This window comes from Callionymus lyra, chromosome 9, assembly GCF_982586985.1.
Source record: "Callionymus lyra chromosome 9, fCalLyr1.hap1.1, whole genome shotgun sequence".
Taxonomy (NCBI): Eukaryota; Metazoa; Chordata; class Actinopteri; order Syngnathiformes; family Callionymidae; genus Callionymus; species Callionymus lyra.
This window is the reverse complement of record NC_141826.1, coordinates 11,047,844-11,075,000: the sequence shown is the minus strand read 5'-3', so window position 1 is coordinate 11,075,000 and position 27,157 is coordinate 11,047,844. Positions and strand designations below refer to the sequence as shown.

Here is a 27,157-nt window from a genome sequence, read left to right as displayed (position 1 = left end):
GGAAAACCAAAGGACAATATATTTATTATTATAAATTATATTTGCCACTTAACACAAAGGAGGGCTCGAAATACACCCAAATAGGAAATTATTTTATTTAAAAAATATATGTTTTTTTTATTCATTTAATTAATTGTAAATTATTAGAATATAAAACAAATTAGGAGAAGAATAGGTCCAACCGTAAAGTTATTTTTACTCAAGTTTACTAGAAGCGATTACTAGTGAACGGGAAGCGACGCGATGACGTCACCGCGGCTACGTAACGGGGCTTCAAGTGCTTGACCGCAGCTGACGGAGCGGTTCAGCGGGGGACGGAGCTCAGTCTGCGGGCCTTTCTCACTGATTCCACCGGAGCACCCACACGGTAAAAAACCCTCTCTGTTACTGACGACTATTTATAACTGAAGACGCCGATCATAGTGAAGCCTGTGGGCAGTTTTGAAAGGGCATTTTCTTCCATTTAAGATTGTGACAGTTTCTGTTGTCATGGTGGTGGGATCCTGTCTTTAGGGGGGTTGACTTTCATAAAGTTCTTCTGCAGTGAGGTACTGTCCAGGGTGGGGCCTGTATTTATAGACTGAAGGCCCCACTCCCTTTAGACCCCCCAGTCTGTGTGTTGGCTATTTTTGGAAGAGGAATTGTGCATTTAAAATAATAATGATAATGGAAAAAGAACATTTATTATTTAAAAAAAATGGTTATATACTAAAAGACGATTCATTATCTATTTCTAATATTAATAGAAATGTGATCTAATGTTTTCTGCGAATGACAGTCAATGTTCTCAAAGCATCTTTTTTTTTGGACGAGGATTAACTGCAGTGAAGAGAGGAATGACACCTCTTATAGATCCCAGGGGTTTTGCAGTGGCTCAGCATTTCTGTCTCCGTTCACAGGCCACATTGATTCCTGCATTCCTGTGGAAACATAAGACCAACGTTTAAACATGGTAAGTGACGATAATATGTAGAGAATAGCAACAGAAGTGTTTCGCTGATACCTGTATCACCTGGACGTCTACTGGAACATCTACAAATAACATGTCTTTAACACTTTCACTTGCTGCAGTGCATTATGGTAGTTGTAGAAGTACTACTTACAGATCAATAATCTTTTCTTTTTTTTTAATATATTTTAATTTCTGATTATTATTATTGTGGCATGGATTTGTTGATTGTTTTATAACCTCTGTCCAGTGGTTCTTTGATCATTTTAAGGAATATATTATTACATTTTGGTGGAAATAAGATGAGTACTGAGCTTGTTCTTTGATAATTTTAAGGAATATATTATTCTGCGTTACCTTGACCATGAGAAACATGAGGGTTGAATAATCCTACCTATTCCATCTTCTCGTATTTATCTTGTATTTATCTTTTTATTTTATCTTGATTGTTTTTTTTATATCGAAATAAAAGACAATAAAACACTTTTTAAAAAAAGCTAAACAAAGTTTTGCGCCAAAAGTCTCTTCTATTTACACTTATATCGCTTTTAATATTTAATATAAGAAATAAGATGAGTACTGAGTGGTTCTTTGATAATTTTAAGGAATATATTATTACATTTTGGTGGTGGTTAGGATCAGTGGCTTCAGAAATCATTTGAAAAATCCTCAACCTCTGTGGTGCAGAATAAACTTCAGTGACAGGTTCACTGTGTGTGTTGTGCAAGCGAGTTGTAGAATGCTACTTCGATGGCCTATTAAGCTCATTGATATCAGCTATATTTCAAATGTTACAAATTCTATATTTGTAGATCAAAAATGGTAGTTTAAACAATCCCAATATAGGTAGCTTTGCAGAGGTCTGCGCTCTGTGAGTGCTTTTCTAGTTGATATGTTTATAGGCATGGTTGTCATAGTGATGCACATTGAGAATAAACAGTTGGCTGGTTGCCTCGATGCAGCAGCTGTAGCTCCAGCTAGTTTTCTGAATAGATCTCACTTTAAATGAACATAAAAACATGTTATTTTCAATTTTATCCAAGTCAGTCAGGTGGATGTATGACTGTTGTCTGTGTTTGTAGCATATCAACCAACAGTTTCGAATGTATGACATGAAACCTGAGACTTGCTGCTCCAACACGCTCACAACCTGCCGTCGCCTGACATGTCAAGGCTGTCACTCCTCACTGTCACGCAGAAGAAACGCTTCAGTCGATCGTGTCTTTTGTAAAATGAATACCATTTATAAGACATGCATGCTTGAACCCTCCACCACTGCATTTGTATTTTGGAAATCCAGGGAGGTCGTTAACCTTGACCCAGAGACAACACAAGGGATACCACAAACACATTTATTTTTGAGCCTTTGGGTCACCTTGACCCTGAGCTAACACGAGGGTTGACTAATCCTACTTTTTCCATCTTCTTGTATTTAACTTGGGAATGAGATTGTTTTTTTTAAAATTTGAAATAAAAGACAATGAAACAATAAAAAACGAATCTAAAAATGCCCAAGTTTTGTGCCAAAAGTCTCTATTCTATATACACTTATATTTAATTTTAATATTTAATTTAAGTAATAAGATGAGTACTCCTTTTTACAGTTATTCACTCAAATGATTAATGAAGTTGATTCTGCCTTTTTTTTAAAACTTTTTAAACTTTTTTCCTCTAAATAAATATATCAAATGCATATATTTCATTTTAACTTTTCATCAATTCTAAATTTAGCTTACATAATGTTTTAGAAAAATCTTTTTTAACCAGATATCAAGTTTTATATAAAAGAAAATTGGAATCAATATTGTGTGTTTAAAAGAAGAAAAATAAATCAAACACCATGTAAAGCAATAATACATTATTATTTTTTTTTCAACCACAACTTCAACTTAATATTTGATTTTGGTTTCTACAAGTTTGTGACAAAGCATCAAGAATTGCACCTAAAACAATTGCTATATATTAAAAATATTTCTCATAAAAGTGACTTTATACTTTCAGTGTTTTTTATTCATTCATTCATTGACAACCGCTTTATCCGGGGTTGGGGTCGCGGGGAGACTGGAGCCTATCCCAGAGTCATAGAGCGAGAGGCAGGGGTCTTTCAGTGTTTTTTAATGTATTTTTATTAAGTAGTAAGCTAGTCAACTTCTTCCCAGTGAAACTCGCTAAGTTAAGAGTTTGGTTATTGTAAAGATAGTTGTGGATGAACAAGTTCTTGTTTGAAACAGGCGTTCAGAGGCTCAATCACACATGCTGCGGACTGCGATCCTGCTGCCGATGCTGAGGCGCTCTACAATGCCATGAAGGGCTTCGGTAGGTTCCCACGCCAACCCCACTATTATTTACTTGTAATTTCATCCCAAACACTCGTCCTCAGGCAGCGACAAAGAGGCCATCTTGGATTTGATCACATCCCGCAGCAACGCCCAGAGACAGGAAGTCATCGCCGCGTACAAGAACAGCTTTGGAAAGGTACTTCATCTCATTTTCAGCCTTCGGTCAGAAATATCTGATGGTTTCATTCTCTCTCTCTCTCTCTCTCTCTCTCTCTCAGGACCTCATCGACGATCTGAAATATGAACTGACGGGGAAATTTGAACGTCTCATTGTCAGCCTGATGAGAACGCCGGCCTACCACGATGCCAAAGAAATAAAGGACGCTATTAAAGTCAGACACGCGATCACGTTCTTATTCAACTCGACGAAGGTGTTGACGCACATTTTTTGTGTTTTTTTTTTCGAAGGGAGCCGGAACCAATGAGAGGTGCTTGATTGAAATCATCGCTTCAAGAACGAACCAGCAGATGCTTGATATGGTTGCAGCGTACAAAGATGGTAATTTACTTTTATTATTTTACTTGATTTGAACCAGACGATGAAAGTATTTTTTTTTAACCAGCGTACGGGAGAGACTTGGAGGAAGACATCGTTGCAGACACATCAGGTCACTTTAAAAAGATGCTGGTAGCTTTAATTCAGGTGAGTTTAACCACACAATTCAAAGACGTTTAATGAACCCGATGAGCTTCTCTTTGACATCATTGTTCGGTGACAGGGGGCCAGAGACGAATCTGGAGTCGTGAATGCAGATTTGGTGGAACAAGACGCTCAAGTGAGTCATCTCCGAAAATCACTGTTTTTGATGCGCAGGTGTCGCATCAAGCAAGGGGTCAAAACTTTTGAACTTAAAACAAGTCTGGGGCAGAGAAGTTCAAACAGTCTTTTATCAGTTTCTATTTTAACTGATCATGTCAAATTTGAGCACACAGCTTGTCAAATCATTAAAATCTCACTCGAAAAATATGAAGGTAGATTTTTTTCTTCGTTATTCAATCAAATAAAAATATGTAACTTAACTTTTTTTTTAAACTTTTTTCTGTAATTTAAGTTTTTGATTAGTGGGTCAGATATCTGTGTCTTAATTATTTAAGCACTAAAAAAGTTGCTTTAACCTATTACTTGTTTTTTAATTGACATTTTTTTAACTGGAGAGATCTTTTTGAATTAAATATTTGTTTTTATTAAAGTGCTTATTTTTGGTGACATTTCTTTGACTGAAAAAACTTTTTGCGATTGAAATACTTTTATTTATTTAAGTGACTTGTTTTTTAGTGACGTTTTATCTAAGTACCTTTTTTAATTAATATTTTAACTTATTTTAGATTGAAGCAACTTTTTTCAATAAAATATATATTTACAATTTGTTTTTATTGAGATATTGATTTAAACCTTTTAGATTGAAGCCCCTTTTTTTTAATTTGAAATGTTTATATTTTAATAAAGCAACTCTTTTTTAAATTGAAATAGAAAAAAATAGAAAAATAGAAAAAACTTAAGTAACTTTTTAAAACGGTTAAACCTTATTTCTTATTTCTGTGATCTAATAATAAAGGAACAAATCTACCTCCATAGATAAACCAGAAAATTATAACCAAATAAATTATCTTTCATGAGTGATTCAAGACGAGAGAGACGGAAAGATTGACGACCAGCATGATATGACATTCACATTTATCACAGGTGTTCTAGTTTATAGTTGAGAGTTAAAATAGAATTCAATAGTCGTTCTTACAGGCCACATAAGATGACTTGGCGAGCAAGATTTAGTCCCAGAGTTTGACACCCATGTTCCGATTGTTAATTTCCTAATACCTGTGACATTTCTGCCACAACTTCAGGATCTTTTCGCTGCCGGAGAGGAGCAGTGGGGAACAGACGAGGCGAAATTCATCATGATCCTGGGAAGCCGCAGTGGGACTCACCTCCGCATGGGTGAGAAACATTCTTTTAGTAACGTGAACTTTCCCACTCTGACCTGCATTCAACCTTTTAAAAACCTTCTTTTCTCATGGTCTGTTTTTGAGAGTATTGAAATGAGCTCTATCATACAATGCTTCACATCACGGATCTGATCCAGCCTTACACCCCAGCTCGGGCTCTGAGGTCTGTGGATCAGAATCTACTTATGGTTCCTCGCACACGGCTCAGGACCAGAGGAGAGAAATCCTTCCAGACTGTTGTTCCTAAGCTTTGGAACGATCTTCCTCTCTCTTTGCGCTTGATGAAGTCTACTGACTCCTTCAAGAAACATCTTAAGACGTTTCTATTTGTTCAGGCTTTTTCTTGATTTTCTGGAACTCCTGTGTTGTTCTCAGTATTATCTTGATCTTTAAACTATATACTTTTTTGAGTATTGTTTTGATTGTTAAAGCGCTTTGTGACCCTGGTCTGGAAAAGCGCTATATAAATAAATATTACTTACTTACTTACTTACTTACTTCACGTTATATTTCGAGTGTCAAATGCATGACGACAGAGTTTGTCCTGCTGCTTCTTCTTCTGGACCACATTCTTGTCCAGATACTGTCACGTCTGAACGTTAAACACAAGCAAAGGGGAAAGTGATGGTTAATACTCGCACCTTAAGACAACTTTAAAGTGCAAAAATAAACAAGAACAATTTTGATTACCTTTTTTTTTTTAAAGCAATGTGATAGCGATCCTTTTGCACGGTGGACTGGTTTAATGTCTGCTTTATATTCAATGACTGACCCTCAGATAAAAACAATAAAAATAATAATAATTTCCTCAGAGAAAATATGATCTTTATTCAAAAACAACTGGCACAGAAGGTGAAAGATTGTTAAAATATGAATGTATTTTTTATAAACGGAGACAAAACTTCATTTTAAGTTTGCATTTGGACACTTGTGGGTTTTTTAGACAAATTTTAAAAGTTAATAAAATATTTGTTTTTTTTCTCCTGGAACCACAAGACCGCATATACAAGTTTCGCCGTAAATTTTGTTCAGAATGATATGAAATCTGATTTTGCCAATATTGTAAAAACAACACAGGAATATTTTGTGTTGTGCATACATTATAAAATAAAATGACTTATAAAAAAATACAGTAAAATGTATATTATAAAAATAAAACAATTGCATTGTACATTCAGGTTGGTACATAAATAATGTATAAATTACTTAATATTTGATCTAAAAACAGAATTATGAAATACGAAAAATCAAGTTTTAATACACTAAAGAATTTTTTGCTGTCAAGCTCAGTTTAATTACTTTATATCTCTTATCTTAATATCTCTATAGTGTTCGATGCCTATGAGAAGATTGCTGAGAAGTCCATAGAAGACAGCATCAAGAGTGAGCTTTCCGGGGACTTTGAGAGGCTGATGCTGGCTGTCGGTGAGATCATACAGTACCTTCTAAACTTAACTACACAGATTCAAGATAAGTCAAGTTTCTGTTTCTCTCTCAGTCCATTGTATCAGGAGCGTTTCAATGTTCTTCGCCAGGCGCCTCTACTGGTCGATGAAGGTAACTACATCACATCTTAAACTCAACTGTGTGTTGTTTGAGTCTGAGTTCAGATCTGGGGTGATTTTGTTCTCAGGGTATGGGTACAGCTGACAACACTCTTATCAGGATCATGATCAACCGCTCTGAGATCGACATGCTGGACATCCGGGAGTGTTTCCGCCTCCGATACGAGAAGTCGCTTTATAACATGATTAAGGTATCAACTCTTCAAATCTGGTTTTCCGGACTGAAGCATGACTTTAATCCTGATGTTATCAGGAGGACACCTCCGGCGACTACAAGAGAACATTGCTCAATCTGTGTGGAGGAGATGACGAGTAAGTTCCCCCTCATCACCGACAGGGGGCGACACGACATCAACAACGCACACCCAGAGAAGTGGAGTGTTCATTATCAATTATGATGTCTGATGTTGTGTCATGATGGTTACAGCTTAGCTGGAGAGTTCTTCCCCGAAGCTGCCCAAATAGCTTACAAGATGTGGGAATTAAGTGCCATGACCAAAGTCCAGGTTTGCCCCCTCTGTGCTGCTCCTAGATCTGCCGTTGCATGTTCCACTAGAGCCCTTAACTAAGACCTGCCGTCCCTGCAATGATCTGCGTCTTGCGGTGACTTAACAATTCCAGTGCATGCATAGCAGAGGCGCTTGTCAATCGGCCGCAGTTTCCCCAAAAAGGACAAGTATGTTTTTGTGTTGCTTCGTTTTTGCCGAGTCAGCGTTTAGTTTCGACAAAGAAGGCTCACTAACTCCTCGCACGATTGTGTTGCATTTTCAGTCCGCCCGCTCAACTCCTCAGTTTGCACTCGATGTCCTGACCCCTTGACCCCTGACCCCCGGCTTAACCTTGCAACACATGCGTTTCAAACTCGAGGCCCGTTAGATGGTTGGCTTAAAATTAAAGTAGATTAATGTTCATGTTGTTCAGGTTTAAGACAAGATAATATAAGTAACCGAGATTAATGATGTCAACAATTATTCAGATACATTGTATTAGAGTAAAATGATGTTGAAGAGAAGGGATTTGATGAGGATTGTTTGGTAAATAAGAACAAACACATGGATAATTACAATAAATAAATAAATAAAAATATCATAATGGTACTTCCTGTTCCTGTAGAATACATTTTGTTAGGCCCGTCACGTTAACTGATAAAAGGCTTGTTCCCTCCTGTGTGATTAGGTTTGACACCCCTGCCTTAGAAAAAACCCTAATGATGTAGATTTAACAGGAAAAGAATGTTGAAATATTTCGCTGGCTTCTGCATGCTTTGGTTTGAGTTGTAGTTTAAATTTGAGAAAGTCTTATTACACAACTCGTGTCCTTCCAGCTAAGGCCGACCATCCGACCTGCAGCCGGTTTTGACCCGGCATCTGACGCCCAAGCACTTAGAAAAGCCATGAAGGGATTCGGTCAGTGGCACATGTTCTACAGGCAACTTCTTAAAACGTCATGTTTTATTGTTTTTATTAATAAATATATGGATTAAATTCCTCCAGGTACTGATGAAGATGCGATCATCGACATTGTTGCTCAAAGGAGTAACGCTCAGAGGCAGGAGATAAGACAGACCTTCAAGTCCCTCCTCGGAAGAGTAAGACATTTAAAAAAAATATACATATAATTTACAATGTAATGATCATCAAGTTGACGATTAACACGTGGTTTACTGTGATCTCAGGACCTGATGAAGGACCTGAAGTCGGAGCTGTCGAAGAACTTGGAGAGGCTGATCATCGGCATGATGTTGACCCCGGCTGAGTTTGATGCCAAAATGATGAGGAAGGCTATGGAGGTGATGATGCTCTGACGCTATGATGGCCCTGAACGCTGCAGGAGAGATTTCACAACTTATTTCAGTCTACTGCTGTCTATTTAATAATAATTAATATCGTTTTTGTTATTTTACATGCATGTACCATACGACCTAATATATTGTGTTTGTTTGGTTAATCTTTTTGTTAACTGCTGTGAAAATGAGGTCTTATCTCTCTATCTATCTATAAGAAACAAGTTTACAAGACAAACTTCAGTCAGAATTTGAATTCCATTAAAAAATAATATATTTATTAAAATTATCAAATTCTAATCCCTACCATTATTTATTAGATACACTTGTTCATTGAAATAACTGTCATTTATAATTATGGTCAAGTGTTTATTATTGATAATAAACACAGCGGAAAGACAAGTTATCTTATATTACTTTATTTTGCGTCGTATGTCACCTTGGAAAAAAACATTAAGTAAAAAATGAATTGCAGCAAAGTTTATTTAAGTCAGTATTAAATCTATTATATAACAGTATAGGTTAACACAGTATTTAAAGTATATATTCATATATAATAATAAGAATGTACTTCTTGTAAAGTGCCTTCGTGTGTCACAAGAAGCTCTATAATCTAAATATCTTAATATATTAACTATATATACTATATATATATATAATAATAATAATAATAATAATAATAATACCATCATATTTATAAACTGCTTTTTGGGGCACAAAAGTTATACAATCAATATATATAATAAATATATAATTAAAAATAAAAAATAGCTATTTCAAGAAGTATATTATTGTATAAATGTATAACCTTTTTTTATAAGTATCAATTAATATAAAAGAAAAAACCTAAATCATCTAAAACAATGTTTTTTATTTCATCAGGGAGCTGGAACCGACGAACACGCTCTGATCGAGATCCTGGCGACACGGAGCAATGAGGAAATTCAGGCTATGTGTGCAGCCTATCAGAGTGGTGAGTTTCATACACAGGATTATTATCCTTAACTAATTATAAGTCTAATGACATAACCGCTATTATTCTCACAGGCTATAAGAAATCATTGGAGGAAGCGATTCAGTCTGATACGTCGGGCCACTTCTGCCGCATCCTGGTGTCTCTGGTGCAGGTAGTTAAGTGTGTGAACGAGCGCTGTAGTTTAATTCCACACCCACGCACTCCTTCTAGTCAACACGCTAACAGACCCCATGATCTGAATGTCACCTCGTCGACGAGTCGAGGAATTAACCACATTTTTTTCTCTGGTACAATATGTTGATACATGATCTTCAACAAATATTTGAATGATTTTCTTTCCGTTCTGTTCAGGCCGCAAGAGAAGAAGGCCCTGCCGATGCAGAGCGAGCTGACGCTGATGCTCAGGTTGATAATCCCACATTAAAATGATCATTTATTGTTAAATAACAAATAAATAAAATATCTTTCTTGTCCATCAGGATCTGGCTAACGCCTGTAATGCCGAGTCTGATGACATGGAGATGAAGTTCATGAGTATTTTGTGCACGAGGAGCTTCCCTCATTTGAGGAGAGGTACAAGATTATGTCTAACTCTTGCGTTATCTCAGGGTCAAGGTGACCCGAAGGCCCGAAAAAACAAATGTGTTTAAGTTATCCCTTATGTTGTCTCTGGGTCATGGTGAACAACCTCCCTGGTTTCTATAAATACATATGCAGTGGTGGAGGTCGTTCACCGTGACCCAGACACAACACAAGGGATACCTAAAACCAGTGGCGGGCAGTGCATTTCTCACATAGGCCTTCAGTGGTGCACAAATGAATCCACCTCTCAATAAATACTTTAAGGTTCTCTCTACCCCACAGGGATCTGAGCGTGTACTGTTATAGGTCAATAAGATGTTTATCATCAAATGAACATCAGTGCATTATATCAAAATATCACTCCCACTACAGTCTGTGTGGTTTCCATGGCCACGACACACACGCTCTGCATTCTTTTTAATTTAAAAATTAAATTTATTTTCTGATTAGGCCAGCAGAGAAGGCCTTTCTGGCCCTGACGGCCCCCCACTGCCTAAAACACATTTGATTTCGAGCCTCCGGGTCACTTTGACCCCATGATAACACTAGGGATGAGGTTTAACAGATTATAACCTTCGACTTTGCAGTTTTCCAGGAGTTTGTCCGGTTCACCAACAAGGACATTGAGCAGATCATCAAAAAGGAAATGTCCGGCGACGTTAAAAATTCCTTCTACGCAATCGGTGACCAAAAAATAACATTTAATATAAATAATAATTGAGTGGAACTGTTGTGTGATTCTGGATCTCATTGATGCAGTTCGGAGTGTGAAGAACCAGCCGTCTTACTTCGCCGACCGTTTGTACAAAGCCATGAAGGTACAAATAGATTTCACACAAAGTTTTTAATATGTTTTGTTTTTTGGCGTGGAATTGTGCGAAATGCATTGACGTGTCGTCTGCAGGGTCTCGGCACGGACGACCGAGCTCTGATCCGCATCATGGTCTCCCGCAGCGAGATCGACCTTTTCAATATTCGCAAAGAGTTCAAGGAGACCCACGACGCGTCGCTGCATGAATTCATCCAGGTAGAAACCATGATCGTAAGTCCAAGTCATTGTCAACTAACACCTTGTGTGAGGTTTGTCGCTTATGTGTGTGTGTGTGTGTGTGTGTGTGTGTGTGTGTGTGTGTGTGTGTGTGTGTCCTGTTCTCCGCTGCTCTGTAACATCCTATCTGCATGTGGTGAGGAGGAAGGCCCTGGTATAGCTCTCTGTGGTGCCGTTTGTGGCTATTGTCAGCTGTTTAGGAATTCCCCTTGTGTGCTCAACTTCCTCTTGATACGGCTTCGTGATTGGCTCGCAGGCTGCGGCAGGAAGTGCAAAGAACATTTTTGATTAAACTTAACGATGACGTTGCCATGGCAACATTTTGAGATTATGAAATACAAAGTTTTCCAGAATCGTTTTTAGAACATACAATTAGTATTTCAACACCGTAAGAGCATTGAATGATTGAATTTAACATTTGAAATGTTAAAACGTAATTAAAGCATATATATATATATATATTTTAATTTAATTCATTTTTTTCTATATTACTAAGTAGTTTTTCTTCATCTAATAATTTAATTTAATAATTTTTATATATTAAAAAAAGGTTAAATTTGTTTTATATTTTAAATCATTGAATAAAGCGTTTTGAATATTATTTAAACTTTTTTTTTTTTTACCACGTAGAGTTCGAAATAGTATTTCCAGTAATTAAAAAATAAATCATCTAAATTGAATATTTTTTTAATTGTAGAATTTTAAATTCAATATAAAAATGTTGGTATAATAGGGTTACCAGACAATACCAAAAGAGAATTGAGCTACTTGATCTAACTTTTATTAAGTCTTGGTAGATATTACTACTAATAATAATGTTAAAAAAATGATTATTAAAATAAAGAAATACAAAATAAAAAAAATATTGGACGGATATTATTATAAAAAATAAAGATGAATAAATAAACAACAATAAACATTACTAAAGATTATAGATTATAGATTAGATATTTTTTAATGCAAACACTATACGATTCAATTTGATACTTTATTTTAAATATACCATAATTTGCTAAATAAACACAGCAGGAGGAAGCAAGAAAAATGGCAATGTATCTTCAAAGGATTTGTGGATCCTGATGGTAATCTGAAACAACACCAGAATATGAACATCTTTTTCATAAACCACGTCCTTGTTGAAATTCCTTTGTCTGCTTTTGAGTTTTTTGCTAATAGACAGACAGATTATCCCGATAAGTACATAACGTCCTTGGCAGATGCAGTGAAGAATCACATTGTCAGTATAAATTGCATTTTTTGAGCGTGAGGGGATCCTCTATCCTTCAACATGTTTGTTACTAACTTAAGTGTTTGTTCTTTTCTTAAATTCCCACTTGGGTTCCTTCTATTGTGTCCTCAAGGTTACAAAAAAAGGAATTCCCTAACCATGTTATTTTCCGTTTCTGTCACATCTTTAGGCCAATAATTCCCGTCAAACTATTAAAACCTACTTCCTGTTTGAAACTCTAGAAACTTCATTTAAAAGAAACACAATTTCTCTTTAATGACACACTTTGTGATTTCCTTGCAGGGCGATACGTCCGGAGATTACCGTAAAACTCTGTTGCTGCTCTGTGGAGGAGAAGATTAATCTGATGGACCTGAACCGCATCGCCATTTCAACCATTGCTAGTTAACCAGTGACATCTGACGTTCATGCTTTACAAACAAGTGTCTCCCGTCCCGTCATCGTTTGTTTGTACGGATCATGTAAAAGGAAGATGATCACGTGATTTTATTTTGTCATCCAACACTAAGCTCATATCAATATCCTGCCATTACCGTCAATTAAAGGAACTCACATGTTGTCATTTCTGGTTCTTTTTTGTCAAATGTTCTCTAAAGGAAGGACAGACTAAAGTCATTATCGCTTACTGGCAGGAACTAGAATATTCAGGAAACCCCCGCAGACATTTCTTAAAAAATACATATTTCTTAAAAGTGTTAAATCCTTATTGACCGTGTACATTTTAGCGATGATTCCCAGCAATGATGAGCCTTATTTCTATATTTAAAGCTACAAACAGCTGCCTTCTATTTCGACAGCAGCGTTTCTGTTCTCCGCCAGCAGCGGATCTGTGTGCGCAGCTGTTGGAGGCCATCTTCGAGTTGAAAGAGAGAAACCGACGTTTGCGACGAGGAAATCCCCCTCCAGCAGGCGAACATCCAACGATCCGAACTCAGTGACACACAACACCAATAATTTACTTCATTGACTTTACTCATTAGGCATTTAAAGGTGGCGTCATGCATTGTGCACACGGTGGGAAAATAAAACACGATTGCAGGTGGAGTTTCTGTCGTGTGAACTTTATATATTAAAAGTAATCACGCTTATCTCATAAGATCTTGAACTCACTCCACCCATCGATTCTTGTAAGTCACAAAATGTGAATGTTAGTTAAGGATACATATTCTGGTGGAATTAAATTTTAAGAAGGATTTATGTTGAAATACAATTTAGACATTTTTGTGCAGCTTTTGATTTAATTTGTTAGATATATTTTAAAAATATTTTTCTTTTTTACAGTTTCTAAACTATATTATGTTTGTTTGAATATGTATTTTAAGTACACTTCTGCTGAATTAGCAGTTTTTGCCGCACACACACCGGGATGGTATGTCCACCCTCTTATCAGTGTGTGGTACGCTGCTGCAACTTTATTGATTAAGAGACACCTCCAAAAACCCTCTTTTAAATTTTTTTTAAGGACTTAAATCTACAAATACAAATAGGTATACGAACATCTTATTGCACATTCAGACCTAATTATATCTTATATTTTAGAACCTCTAGGACATTTTTAACCGATACAATCTGAAATTTGATATCTTTTTTTTCTTTTTTTTTGAGCTGCAGTCAGACAGATTAGGTTCTGTTTGGGCTGAGCGAGTGTCAGGGCCATTATACTGGGTAATGGGAATTCCCCGTCTCACGGTGAATTTGCTTCCCCCTTATTCACCAGTTTCCTTAAAAAGGGCCTTTCAGAAAAGAGCTGAATGTGTGGGTGAGTTGTTGTTTATTTGTTTTTCTGATATTGAAAAGTTTTTTTCTTTTGAAATTTTCTCATTTTGTCTTGTCTTCATGTTACCTACGCGGGTTTGACAGAAGGAATAATAACATTCCCTCATCAGACTTTGCCTCGAATATTTTTTTGGGACTTTTAAAAAAAGGTTCGATTTATTTTCTGAATTCAAGTTTTTCTCTTTGGTATTTTGATATTAAAACACTTAAGGAAAACAAGATTTGAACCATTTACAGAGTAGAAGTTCAGGCGGAAGACATGATGTTATTAAGCATTATTTCTGTATTCAAGAGTACAACATCAGCTACTATATTTGTTAGACATCTCTCTGGAAATAAACTGTTTATTTACTTGTGTATCGACGGCAAAGATAACACATTTGTGTCTGTTTGACTATAATGTCTAAGTATAGAGTAGGAAGCCTAGTGAAGCCGACCTACTTTTCAACAGTTTATGCTCAAAAATATGTTGTTGTTGTTGTGACATACAGTGACAATTCTTAGACATTTAGTTAGGTTTAGTTAAATATAGTTAAATGACACTTTTTTTAAATGACCTAATCAATGATAAAATGATTGTATAATTGTTGAATGGTAACTATGAATACAATTTTATAGCTTGATGGTAATATACAAAAAAAAATCAACATACCTTAATTAGAATTGGTGTCACACTTTTATTTTTCTGAGCTAAAACTATTTTCTTATATAAATTGCCGCTACTTATGTTCAATGTAACTTACAGTACCTTTTTCTGCGTATAGAAGCAAAGGGTAATTTAAATTATTATTATTTTCATTCATAGTAAAAACTGTTCAAGCAACAGTTTTAATCTAATCTGAGCTTTAAATATTCTCAAACTAAAATAAATCCAAACTCTATAGTAAAGGGTTTTAATAGTAATACATATAATAATATAATACCATTATAATAATACATATGAAAAATATTGTTAACTGTCTTTTGAGTCCATGTTTATTGCTCAATGTATTGTTTTGTTATGATTGTAATAATATAATAAATTATAATCGTTTATTATGTAATATATCAAACCACTATTTGTTTGGATACATTTGGAAATAACAATATAACCAGCTGATCAAATAGATGGCAATGTAATATCTAAAAGTAAATAGTACTTTTATAACCTTCGTTTATAAAATCGCACTCATTATTTAATGTTGCTGAAAACATTAGATGAAATAGTGACATCTTGTGGGATCACTGTTATTGAGCTTTATTTCTTCGATATAGCGGTATCTCCATCATGATCATTATTATGACTATAGTTATTATTATTATAATTGATATTATTATTGCCATTATATGGTTGTTGTTATTATTAATGTAGTAATTATATAAATATGTTTTATAAAATTGTTTATATTTCATGTAAATATTCCGTGACTAATGATAGAACTTATGATCAATTATCAACAATAATAAAAATAATAATTTCAATTCCTTATGCCTTTAGACTGAAGTCACAAAATTCGTACATAAATACAAATTTAAATCTGAAAAATGAATATGTTTACCAACACATATAATGGAGGCAAACAGCAATATAGTACAAAAACGACGTTCAAGTGCCGCATCACAATGAACAAAAATATAAACCAAAGACGTAGTTTTAACGTAAATTTAAGAGCGTTTAAGGGTTCAGACACGTTTATGGAAAAGTCTCGATGCTCTAATGATTAAAGACTCGAATATAGCTTTTTTTTTGTAAACAATACTGTGGTCGTGTTTTTTATTTGTACATAAATATCATTTAATTATTATTATTATTGTTATAATAATTATTACTGATGCAAGACATATCTTTTTTAATTTTATAATTAATAAACAAAAGGTCAATATAATTATAATCGAATATAATTAAATTATATATTATTATATATTATAAATTAAAATATATTATATATTTATGTGAGATATGAGTTTTATATCCTACAATCCGAGATGGCGAAATTGTAGTAGAAAATAACAAATAAATAAATAAATAAATGAATAAAAATGACTCAACGTCAGTGTTTAACGTCGCTCACCACAAGCTGCCTTCCGATTGGCTCGCCGCGCTGTCCATCACCGCTGTTTACATCAAACGTTGCGAGGTGGAATTTCCCAGGTTACACAGAGCAGCAGAACCACTTCCGCACTAGATGTCTGTCACAGACGAGGCCACTGCCAGCTAAAAGGTACACATACCAGCGTCTTTCTTTGTTCTCGGCTCGTCCGTTTGTCGCCGTTTGTCTTCTGACATCGACGAAGACATGAGCCGCCGCGAAATAACAGCTGCTTCCTGTCTCGCACTTGTCATCTTGTGCGAGCTAGCCGACTAGCTAACCAGGATGTTGCTAGTTATTTGCATGACAACAGCGAAAACTAACATTCTTCCACCGAACCAGGTAGATTTAAACGACTCGTTCGTCATGCATTTCACTGCCATTAAACGCATTTTGTTTTTTTTAAAGCTGTTGTCAGCTTTATTTTGGTCATGGCGAGGAAAACAAGTGAGACTTATTAGCATCTTTGTTTCTTCCTAGCATTATCCCGTTAGGATCTGAGCTCTGTCTCCTTATTGTCTTCCCATAAACTTCTTTTATTTACAACCAGAAACTATGTTTATTATTTAGTTTTAGTTTTAGATAGGATTTATTGTTCGCTGGCTGAGTTTTTGTTGTGCATTATTTAACGATTTAAAACAGGTATCAATAGTCATCACTGTCTCTTTAACAAAATAATAACAAAACAATGCCTATATGGTGAGTATCATCATGGTGTCAAAATAATTACTTATTATCAGTTATAATTGATATACATAATAACTTAAATGCTAAGGATTTACTTGGGTCAATAGTCTTTTGCTTACAAATGTATTGGCAACGATCATAATTGCCATGAATTAGACTTTATTGCCATTATTGAAAAATGTTTTTTTTTTTTCCCCCTCCCATCTTTGCTTCTTAAATGTATAGGACCATGGGTGAAAAGTAAGGGATGGCGATGGAAGGGAAAGGTCCGTACCGAATATATGATCCAGGCGGAACTGATGTCAAGACAAGAGAAGAGATGGCAGGAGGAACCAGTTATCGTCAGCTTCTGGAGGAAAATGGCATGTTGAGGGAGAGAATGAAGGGTCTTAAGAGCCTCGGTATGTTCTTCCTTGTCCGAACGCACACTACCTTTGTTCATCAGTATTGTTTATCATGTCATACGCATTTAATTTCTCGGTACAAATATTTAGAAATGACACAACATTTAAACTCGTGGGCATAAAAATGCCGCAATAGCAAGGTATACAAAATTTGATGTTCAAATTAACAAATCATTGGAAAGTATTCTTCATATTTATAAAATGCAAGATTTAAAAAGTACAAGTTGTAATTAAAAGTAAAATATGAGTTAAGTCTTGTCAGCAAACTCTAAATATAAGTTTCACCAATTTGGAAAAAAAAGAAAAGATTAATAAATCTGGTTAGTTGGGATGATACAAAAATAATAATGTCTTTCTTTTGATAAGTGCATACACTATTTTAAATTGTTTATTTGTTGCCGCTTGCAGAAAACATTAGGTACACAATTGACCCACATCCAGTCTAACCTGATTTATTCAACTCAAGAAAAAATAGACTTCTATTTAGAGGAGCAATTATTAAATTATTTTAAGCGCTGTAGTAGTTGTTTTATAAATAAAGTGTGTTCTTTGTGTCAAAAAGCATAGGAATGCTGACAAACCTGATCTTCTTCAGTGGCCTGGAACCTGCTTTTATTTTTGACTCACCGATGACTGTTTAAGTTCTTTCTAAAATTTCATCACATCACAGCCTTGACTCATAAACTAAGTATTGCGATCACTGGTATAGTACCCATGTGGGAATAGTAAGTGAGACGCATTTTGCCGGTGACACACAGGTGATTTGCTGGAGGAGTCTCAGTCAGAGGCATCAAGGCTTCGACAGCGAGTAGAAGAACTTGTGAGAGACAACGAAGCCCTAAAGTCATCCAGTTTTGCTGCCAGTCTGTGTGCAGGAGGAGCCTGTCCACCTGAGACTCAAAGTAAGTTTCTGTCCATTGGTTTATTTTCTTAGGGGTAAGACATGTGTTGACGGATACACCGGTTGTGGCTTATTTTAGGTAAACACTGTTTGCACCCTGCTGCTGAACAGAAGGAGGAACAAATGAGCTGCTTAGGGAAGACGCTTCAGCCAGAGAAACCCAACGTGAGTGTCTGAATGGAAACCATCATAATTGATTAGGTTCCATCATGTTCACTGTCATCTGAGTTCAATGTTAATGATCACACATCTTTCTTTCTTTTCCCAGGAGGCCTTAAATGATTTAGATGTTGTAAACCCGCAGGGAAAGACATCAGATGCTTTGACGGTATGTACGCTCTTGTACAATTGTTAAAAGTCTCTCAATTATTTTATATTTAAAATGTTGCCTATTAGGAAACACATTCTTAGTCTAGTGACTCAGCAAACGTGCCCTGATACTGACTCATCCGTGGGGAAAGTCCAGTATTGTGACTGACTTTATATTTGGTCATAACCTCTGGGAAAGATGTGACTGTATTTTACTGTTAATGAATACAGTATGTTGCCATAAAAAATGTAAAAAAAAACAAAAAAAAAAACTTCAGAGATCAAAGTTATAAAAAGATAAATTATAACTGGCTCAACTGGTTAGAGGTTTTAGATGTATATGATTCACTGTTGCTTTAATCGCTGATCTGTTAAGAATGTTGTCTGACAGTTCAAGTGTTCTGTATTTCAGGCTCGGTCAGTGGTTATTCCCCTCTTGCCTCAGGAGAACAACGAGCTAGCGAACCAGTTAAAGAAATTGGAAAGCTCCTTCAGCATATTTGCAGAAGAGTCTAATCCAAACCAGCTTTTAGCGCATCTGGGTCGGATGGCTGTGGAGTTTCACCACCTTTCCTCAAAGGTCCAAAAGAACGAACAACGGACCTCACTTTTGCAGGTGTGTGTATATCTCAATTTATGAGCCTTGTGTTGAAATACATCATGGGATTTATGAGCGTGAACATGTTTATCATACAACTACTTGTATATCTTCTAACTTGTGAATTTTATAACAGGCGTGTATTATTTGAAATATTCTGAGCATAGTGTTATTTCTGTTATCTCATTTTCTATATATTTTTTTAATGCTGATTGATTTATGAGTATCTTTTGTCTATTATTAAGCTTGTCTCTTAATAAGTAAATAGAGTTTGAAGTGGTAATATGATGCGTAACCATCAAGTAATGCCTCTTTATTCCTTTATTTGATTGAATAAAACATGCTCTTGTTCCCAAAATAAAGACCCTTTGTGCAGTTGATTGTTGTGCTTATTAAGTATTTTCAAGACTTTAATAAGAAACGATATTTAATCTTAACGGTTTATTTTCACTCTTTGCCTTTAGACTCTCTGTGAGCAGCTCAGGCAGGAGAACAATGAGCTTCGAAGGAAAATGGAAGAGGATCATCACATACGGAATCGAGACCTAGAACAGCTGAGGTTATTTTTTTTAACACTTTCGATTCTCGCAGTCCTTGAGTGGAAATGTATTACTCATGCAGTTTGATTTTCAAATATCTGAGGCATTCCCTTGACCCACATCAGTCACCAGCCTCCATTGCTTTCACTTTTGATTCTGTATAGCTTTCCTTTTGAGTCTTTTATGGATTGTGCATTCCTAAAGGGTCAGTCAAGTCTCTTTATCTGTACATGTGTTTTCTTTATGACACAGACAGGAGAACCAGAAACTTAAAGAGCTGGTCACAGGAGGAGCAACGGCAGTCACAGCATCCACTGCAGTGTCAGACTCTGAAGCTACAGAGACCAAAGAAGAGCCAGTGAAGGAGGAATCTGCTGCTGTACGGCCCAAGATGGACGTTACAACGCCTCAGAAGGTAATTAAGATGAATAATAACCTTTACATATGTTATCTGACTGCATAATAGTAATGTTATGATTCTATACACATACAAATGGCTTGATTATTTTCGTTTTTGTATAATTTAAACGAGTTCTAAATGTTTCTCGTGCTTCCAGAGTGGAAAAGCTACAGAAAAAACTCCAACCAAACATTGTGATCCAGAGGTTTATGAGAAGAAAATCAAACTTCTAGAGAAGCAGAGAAAGGATGTAAGTTAGTTTTTTTTTCACATTCCCTAATTTATTTCCATCATGCTATTTCTAATGTCTTTCTGTTATCTGGGTTAAGGTTCTGGAGGTTAACAAGCAGTGGGACGTTCAGTGGAATTCAATGAAGACACAGTTTGAACAGAAGGTAAATTTGAAGCCTCCGTCATGTAGATAAATTATTCTCCAAGAGTTTATCAATTAATTCTTGCAACATATTCAGAGATTTAATAGCTTTTTCTTTTTGATTCTGTAAAACTGAACTGGATGTATTCTATCTTAACTCAAGCAGGTCAAGTTTCACTCCAGTACTTTTGTAAGCCTCAAAATATTCTTGCAATTGTTTGCTAACGACCAAATGATCGAAACCTTTTTTTTTTTTAAGGTGGTCGTCACACCCTCATTTTGTTTTTTTCCTGTCGAACGTCGATAAACAAACCTCACGTGACTAGGGACGTAGTTTTGACCAGATGACATGCTTGTTAATTATCAACAGGAAGTCGACTCTGACGTTGGTTCCATTGTGGTCAGGAAGACATGTCAGAGATTGATGTCACACATATGTGGTCACATAGTCCTTCCTCTGATAAACATATTCATAATTTAACTAATTATCCTTTATTATTTTAGATAAGTTACTGCAATTGAAAATCATTTGTGTACCAGAATATTTTGGTACTTTTGACGGACTTAATATAGCTGGGAAGGACCTACACGAGCAGCATTACTTGTCTTTTTCCTTTTAACCTTCAAAGGTTTGTCTTTAAATAATTGATAATTTAAGTAGGTCTGTAAAATATTGAAAGTGCTGCAGATAAATGTATCGCATATAGATGAATTTTTCTTGCAGCATTGGTAACTAAAGATGCCTAATGCATCTGTTGCTGAAAAGTGCAAATCTGCAACGGTTTTGTACTTTCTCTGCATACCACAACAACAGCCGCATGTGGGTTAGAATTCCCCTCGTCTATCTTGTACCTGCTGACTTCCTTTGAGGTATTGTCACGGGGTAATCGCACACATACTCTCACGCCTACGCTTGGGTACACATGCCATTATGCGATGACCCACATTCGCACTCGACAAATGATGGGATATGATTTACTTTTGGTACAAACCACAGAACCCTAGATAGAAGCGTTTGCGTCAGTGAGCTCCTCGCCGTTACATAACGACGTTCATTTGGATGTTTGTGGTTTTATCCACAGTGTTATTATTATAATCTCATCCTGATAGTTAATGAGCTGGGTTTTTTTTGTAAAAACCAAGAGAAAAATGTTATGACTGATTTTGTCTTTCTATCTCCCCTTAGATCACAGACCTGAGACAACGGCTCGCTGATTCCCAAAAGACTGTGCTCGAGCTAGAGGCGGAGCGAGAGCAGAGGCAGCGTGACTATGATAAGAAGCTTCTGCTGGCAAAGTCCAAAATTGAAAATGTACAGGTGAGAATGCTATTACTTAATGGTGGTTCCAAAAAAACCCAACACTTTGATGCTATAAAAAGTCACCGATAATAACATGTTTTTCTTATATTGTTTGCTAACAAACTCATCTGTGTTAATATTGAAAAAAATAATGTAATCGGGTTTGAAAGGAACTAAAATTGCCATCCGTGGAAGCTAGCATCGAGGTCTCTTGAAACTACAGTAGCTCATTAGGGTGGAAATTAAACGACTTAATGAACACATACACAGCAGCAACCCCACTTCAAACATGTGACTTAAAATCTTTTTTCAATGCTCATTCCCTTCTCAATTCTTTTCATCTTATAAAACCGATACCTTGCTGGTTTTTTAGATGGTATAAAATGGGTTACCGTGGATCCTTAAGTCTTTAAAGTTATCAAATTAATTAATTTAAAAACATGCGCTTCAATGGCATTAAAAGTCTTGAATTAAATTTGTAAAAATGTGAACGTGAAGTAAGTTTTTGTTTTAAATATCTGGAACACTTTATTTTAATCATAGATTACAGATACACACACATTTTTAAAAGTTTTGCTGTTGTTTTTGTTTTTATATTTTTTTTACTTTGTTTGATTTGACTTCAAGTTTTGTTTTTTTAAGCCTTAACAATTATTGAATCTAACTTGCCATATGCTTTAGGCAAACTTACTTGTATTTCAAATCGTTGGTTCTATGGTCTCTTAAAGTCTCATCAGAAAACCTTACACACTGAAAGTTATATTTGATGCACGTTTCAGGGGGAGAAGGAATGTTTAAACACTGAGACCACAGAGCTGAAACAGAAAGTGCGCTACCTGCAGGACCAGCTGCTACCACTCAGCAAACAAAGAGAGTACCAGGAGAAGGAAATCCAACGCCTCAACAGGGTAAGCTTGTTAAAAAGCATATTTCTATGTTTGTGATTTATGTTTGATTGAATTCAATCGTGTTTTCAGGCTTTAGAAGAAGCCTTAAACCTGCAGTCCACACAGTCATCATCCCAGCAACCGCCTGCCCAGGCTAATTTTACAGAGGCAGCCCATAATATAAAGAAACAAGAACTTCTCACGCAAATAGCAGTGTTGAAGGAGCAGGTCAGTTCCTGCTCATCCAGTTTTTTGATGTTTTTGCTCTATTGTGTCACTTTGGTGTATCATTTTGAATGCTTTAAATGTGGATTTGGGTTAAATCAATGGTGTTCATGTTCTCTAAACTCATTGAAATTTGCAGGTAAAGATCTTTGAAGAAGACTTCAGAAAAGAAAGGAGCGACCGGGAGCGGATGAACGAGGAGAAGGAAGACTTGAGGCGACAAGTTGAAAGGCTGCAGGGTCAGATTACTAATTTGACAAATCAGGTGAGCTTTATTACATTACATATGTGACAGTATAATCCAACATACAATAGTGTCATTATCTGAAATTTCCTAACACCATCGTTTTACATTTAAAGACTGTGGGAAACAAAAATAAAATTATATTGGCATCATCCACATAAGTAACAATGCTACGGAGTCACGTCAATGATCTGCAGCAAATATACATTTTATCATATGTTCATAATAAGTGTCAAAAATCATTTAGATAAAGAAATTCTGAAGCTTTGTAAACCTTCTCTTCTTCTTCCTTTCAGCTCCATCAGGCACAAAATGAGTGTCAGAGAGAACGAACAGAGAGATGTAAACTGGAAAGACTTCAGATGCAACATCACAAGCAGGTACTGGCGACAACTGAAGCCAAACGGCGAATTAAAAAAAAGAAAATCTATCTTTAGAAATGAGTTGATGTCTCGTTACTTTAGCTCAATCATATCTGAAGTTTGAAAGGACCACTGAAAAGGGTCATGGTTGATCAGAATAGCCCCACCTTGTGGCAGCAGGCCGTCACTTCAATGTAGTCTACCAGAGCCATACTCCAGTTTGTGAAACCTCTTAAGAAGGACAAACATCATCAGTGGTGCAGAGGGAAAAAAAAACAAAAAAAAAGACTGCAAAGTCACGGCGGATTCTTAAACTAGCACACATGCACTGATTGGGGATCACGTGTGTACTTGTGATCCGTCATAGGGGCAGCAGCAGGAAAGGCGTACCTCAGACCCCACGTCAGGCTCAGTGAACGGCCCGCTGAGTCCTCCCTACTGTGGTCCCTTTGTGCAGGTGGGACCGCAGGGCCTTGAGGGCTGGCCCGTACACTTCCCTCCCCGGATGCCCAATGCAGCAGCAGCAGCAGCCGCCGTGGCACCTCCCCCCGTACGAGACTTCCAGCCTATTAACCCGGTAAGGGTCCTCTAAGGCCCCTCTGTCTCTGGAGTGACTCTGGTTCACAAAAAAAAAAAAAAAAGGCTCTTTTCTTCTACTTCTTCTACCCTTTTTCTGTGGCAGAAAACAAATGTAGTCAGGTCTTAATATATCAACTAAAACCTGCTTGAACGAAAGGATCCGTGTTCATGATTAATACCAATCCTTTTTTCTCTCTCCTCAGGGTTTTCCCTGGCAGTCATCATTCCCACAACCAAGAGGGGCCAGAGCTGTCGGAGAAAGTTCGAGGCCACCACCTGAGAACGCAGGTACGATCAAGCTTTTTCTGAGTTGGTATCAGTTTACTGATAGAGAAGAGATTATGGGTCGAAAATTCGATCCCAAAAAATGGTTGAATCAAAAAAATTGAGCATGAAATCAATTATTGATGTCAAATGTATACGCCATGGCCAACGTGACTAAAACTCACTTACAACCTACTTGACAAGGTATCACACTGCGCTAACGTTAGCTTCCTACAACCAGCTGGGACAATACAAATGAAACCGAGAGAATCACTGACTTTACCATCTGAATCTCTGCAAAACCATCAGGATAACGGACATTAAGTTTACGACCATACTCAAATTACGTCATGATTCAATCAACGTTTTAATAAAAAAAAAGTTGGTAAAGAGAGTCGCTATAACCTGTTACACATGCACATCACTTTTTTTTTCTTCTTGTTTTTTTTAAATTGACAAGATCCCAAGTGAGAACAAAGTCACAGGACTTGACTAAAGTTCTATGATGTTTTCATTGTTTTATTATTGCTATGAAATATAATATGCCAAGTTGTTTGCACATAAAACAACCTAGTTTCAATTGCAGCCATAACCCTCGCTCTACGAATAATAAACCCATAGCGCCTGTAGAGGGCAAAGCATGCATGAAGTCAAACTGCAGTTTAAAATGAGAGGGAAAAAAAAGTCAGTTATTAATCCAGTTAAACCATTTTAATTTTAGAAAAGACAATTGAAATGAATCCATTCAGAACCTTATGAATCGAAATGGAATCCATATTTGAAACTAGCAAGATAATAAAGCAGAGAGTGCCATCTAGTGGTCCTTCAAGAAACATCTTAAGACTATCTTATTCGTGCAGGCTTTTCCCTGATTTTCCGGGACTCCTGTGTTCTCGGTGGTATCTTGATCTTTTTAGTATATATTTTTGGAGTATTTTTTTTTTTTTAAGCGCTTTGTGACCCTGGTCTAGAAAAGCGCTTTATAAATTACTTACTTACTTTATCAATGTCTTAAGTAACCAGCTTTTTAATGAGGCATCATCAACCCATCACTATTTGTTCTTCCACTTCATCCTCTTTTTTTTAAGTCGACAACTGATCCGTCATTTTCTGTTTTCTAATATTCAAGTGTCATTTCTGTATCTGCAGACCAGTCATCATCGGCGGCGGCGGCAGCGGCAGCAGCTGCTGCATCAGCAGGAACGGCGGCGGGATTCGGCAAAAGGGAGCGACAGAATATTGACCCCGGAAAGCACTAAAGCATCACCCGCCTCATGGAAAACTAGGTAGTAGCATGAAATTGGTTTGTTTTTGATTTGAAAAGGTGTGATTTTATCTATAATTTTCCTACTGAACTGTAGATATGATTGTAATGTTGTTTATACTTGCGTTTTATAAGGCTTTGTGAAACACTTCGCTATTTGCTAAATATATATAAATATATATACACACAAATATTTTGATTTTTCTTTATCATAAAATGAAGTTTTTAATGGGTTGGAATTCTTACCTTTTTTTTTTTTTCTTTTTTTAAATAAAATTCTGATTGTTTTCCTTCTACAACTGTAACTTCTCTGGCTTTTTGGTTTTGTCACGGCCAGGGTTGCAGATTCTCACTCTCTTAATCCAAAACCATACACACTCATTCCAACAGCGAATGACCCTGTAGGTGAATTCAGTCTGAATTTACAAACGTGAATGTTAATTGATTTAAGAGGAAACCCTCAGTGCCATTAATGTTCTAGAAAATGTCCCCTCTGTGTAATCGTTCAAAAGTGGTTGTTGAAATACAGAACATTTTGAAGAATTGAATTTTGATGGTATCATACCAAAAAACATAATTGTGATTATTTATTTATATCCTGCTGTTTTTTGATAGTTGCATTGACTCAGTGTAATTCATTAAGTGATGCTGTTCTATGTCGTTAGTGTATTCCCAATATATAGTAGCTATGACATTGTATGTTTGTATCAGACACGATGCACAGTACATTTGCAATCTTTTTTTTTTCTTTTCTCTCTCTTTCTCTCCACGATGATGGACCTAATCTCATTAAACACAGCACTTTCACTTGATTTACATTTGATTTGACCACTCAGTCATAACCATCCTGTCACTCACTGCACTATTTGTCACCGATTGGCTGCGTTTACACAGACATGACTCGGATCGTTACTTTTTTTTTTTTAAAGCAATGGTTGCTTGTATTCTGGGACCATGAAGTAAAATATATATAGCTTAAGAATTCAAATTAAAATGATAAGCGATTTAAACAAATTGTTTTTTAAATTGATAGCTATTATGAACTTCCAAAAAAAGACATTTGTAGTTCTTGGAAGAAGCATGAACTGAATCGTTTAAAAGATTCTTTTTCCGAAATGTTGTCGCCGTCTGTGTGACCGTAGCCAACGACGACCACTCTCTTTCAAAAGCGATGGTCAAACCGCTCAAGCACTCTGTCGTGATCCACTCGATATCAACTTCCCATGTTTCCAGAAGCAGCACAGAGAGGACGAACGAAAGTGAAAATGACAGGAACAACCAATCATTCATGACCAAATAAACTGTACTTTTTAAACGACTCCTGAGACGAGTGCGAGGAAAGTACACGACACCATAATTTAATAACTCATTTAACAAAAAGAGTTTCTTACTGAGATGCACTTAGGTACATTGTGTTCGACTGGCAGTTGTGTTTTTGTTAATGAGCAGCCATTTCTTCTGTTCAGCTGTAGGCAAGAAGCACATGTGAGACTTTTTGTATTTGACTGGCTTAATAAATCTCTTCTAAATGTTTTACAATC

General features: G+C 36.2%; 2 protein-coding genes across 7 annotated transcripts; both read left to right on the top strand.

Moving 5' to 3' along the window:
• The first annotated feature begins 266 nt into the window (after positions 1 to 266).
• Positions 267 to 12,994, top strand: anxa6 (annexin A6). Of its 2 annotated transcripts, none has more exons than XM_087799286.1 (25): positions 267 to 367; positions 900 to 952; positions 3,181 to 3,265; positions 3,330 to 3,424; positions 3,507 to 3,620; positions 3,697 to 3,787; positions 3,852 to 3,931; positions 4,008 to 4,064; positions 5,131 to 5,224; positions 6,562 to 6,657; positions 6,731 to 6,789; positions 6,866 to 6,988; positions 7,051 to 7,109; positions 7,225 to 7,303; positions 8,122 to 8,203; positions 8,291 to 8,385; positions 8,473 to 8,586; positions 9,463 to 9,553; positions 9,628 to 9,707; positions 9,908 to 9,961; positions 10,036 to 10,129; positions 10,726 to 10,821; positions 10,898 to 10,956; positions 11,043 to 11,165; positions 12,718 to 12,994. In XM_087799286.1, exons 2-25 carry the CDS (start codon positions 950 to 952, stop codon positions 12,775 to 12,777), a joined length of 1,983 nt encoding a protein of 660 aa, XP_087655412.1. In that variant the 5' UTR covers positions 267 to 367; positions 900 to 949; the 3' UTR covers positions 12,778 to 12,994. The 2 variants fall into 2 exon arrangements, with proteins under 2 accessions (XP_087655412.1, XP_087655411.1); XM_087799285.1 differs by having other exon boundaries at positions 11,043 to 11,180.
• A 1,107-nt stretch (positions 12,995 to 14,101) lies between these two features.
• tnip1 (TNFAIP3 interacting protein 1) lies at positions 14,102 to 27,149 on the top strand. Of its 5 annotated transcripts, none has more exons than XM_087799281.1 (18): positions 14,102 to 14,201; positions 17,193 to 17,368; positions 18,130 to 18,273; positions 18,352 to 18,437; positions 18,541 to 18,600; positions 18,994 to 19,197; positions 19,644 to 19,738; positions 19,971 to 20,133; positions 20,276 to 20,368; positions 20,448 to 20,513; positions 21,678 to 21,809; positions 22,571 to 22,699; positions 22,769 to 22,906; positions 23,043 to 23,168; positions 23,444 to 23,527; positions 23,877 to 24,086; positions 24,292 to 24,376; positions 25,502 to 27,149. In XM_087799281.1, exons 2-18 carry the CDS (start codon positions 17,215 to 17,217, stop codon positions 25,609 to 25,611), a joined length of 2,079 nt encoding a protein of 692 aa, XP_087655407.1. In that variant the 5' UTR covers positions 14,102 to 14,201; positions 17,193 to 17,214; the 3' UTR covers positions 25,612 to 27,149. The 5 variants fall into 5 exon arrangements, with proteins under 5 accessions (XP_087655407.1, XP_087655409.1, XP_087655406.1 ...); XM_087799283.1 differs by lacking the exon at positions 14,102 to 14,201 and adding an exon at positions 16,318 to 16,412 and having other exon boundaries at positions 23,967 to 24,086; XM_087799280.1 differs by lacking the exon at positions 14,102 to 14,201 and adding an exon at positions 16,318 to 16,412.
• Positions 27,150 to 27,157: the final 8 nt, after the last annotated feature.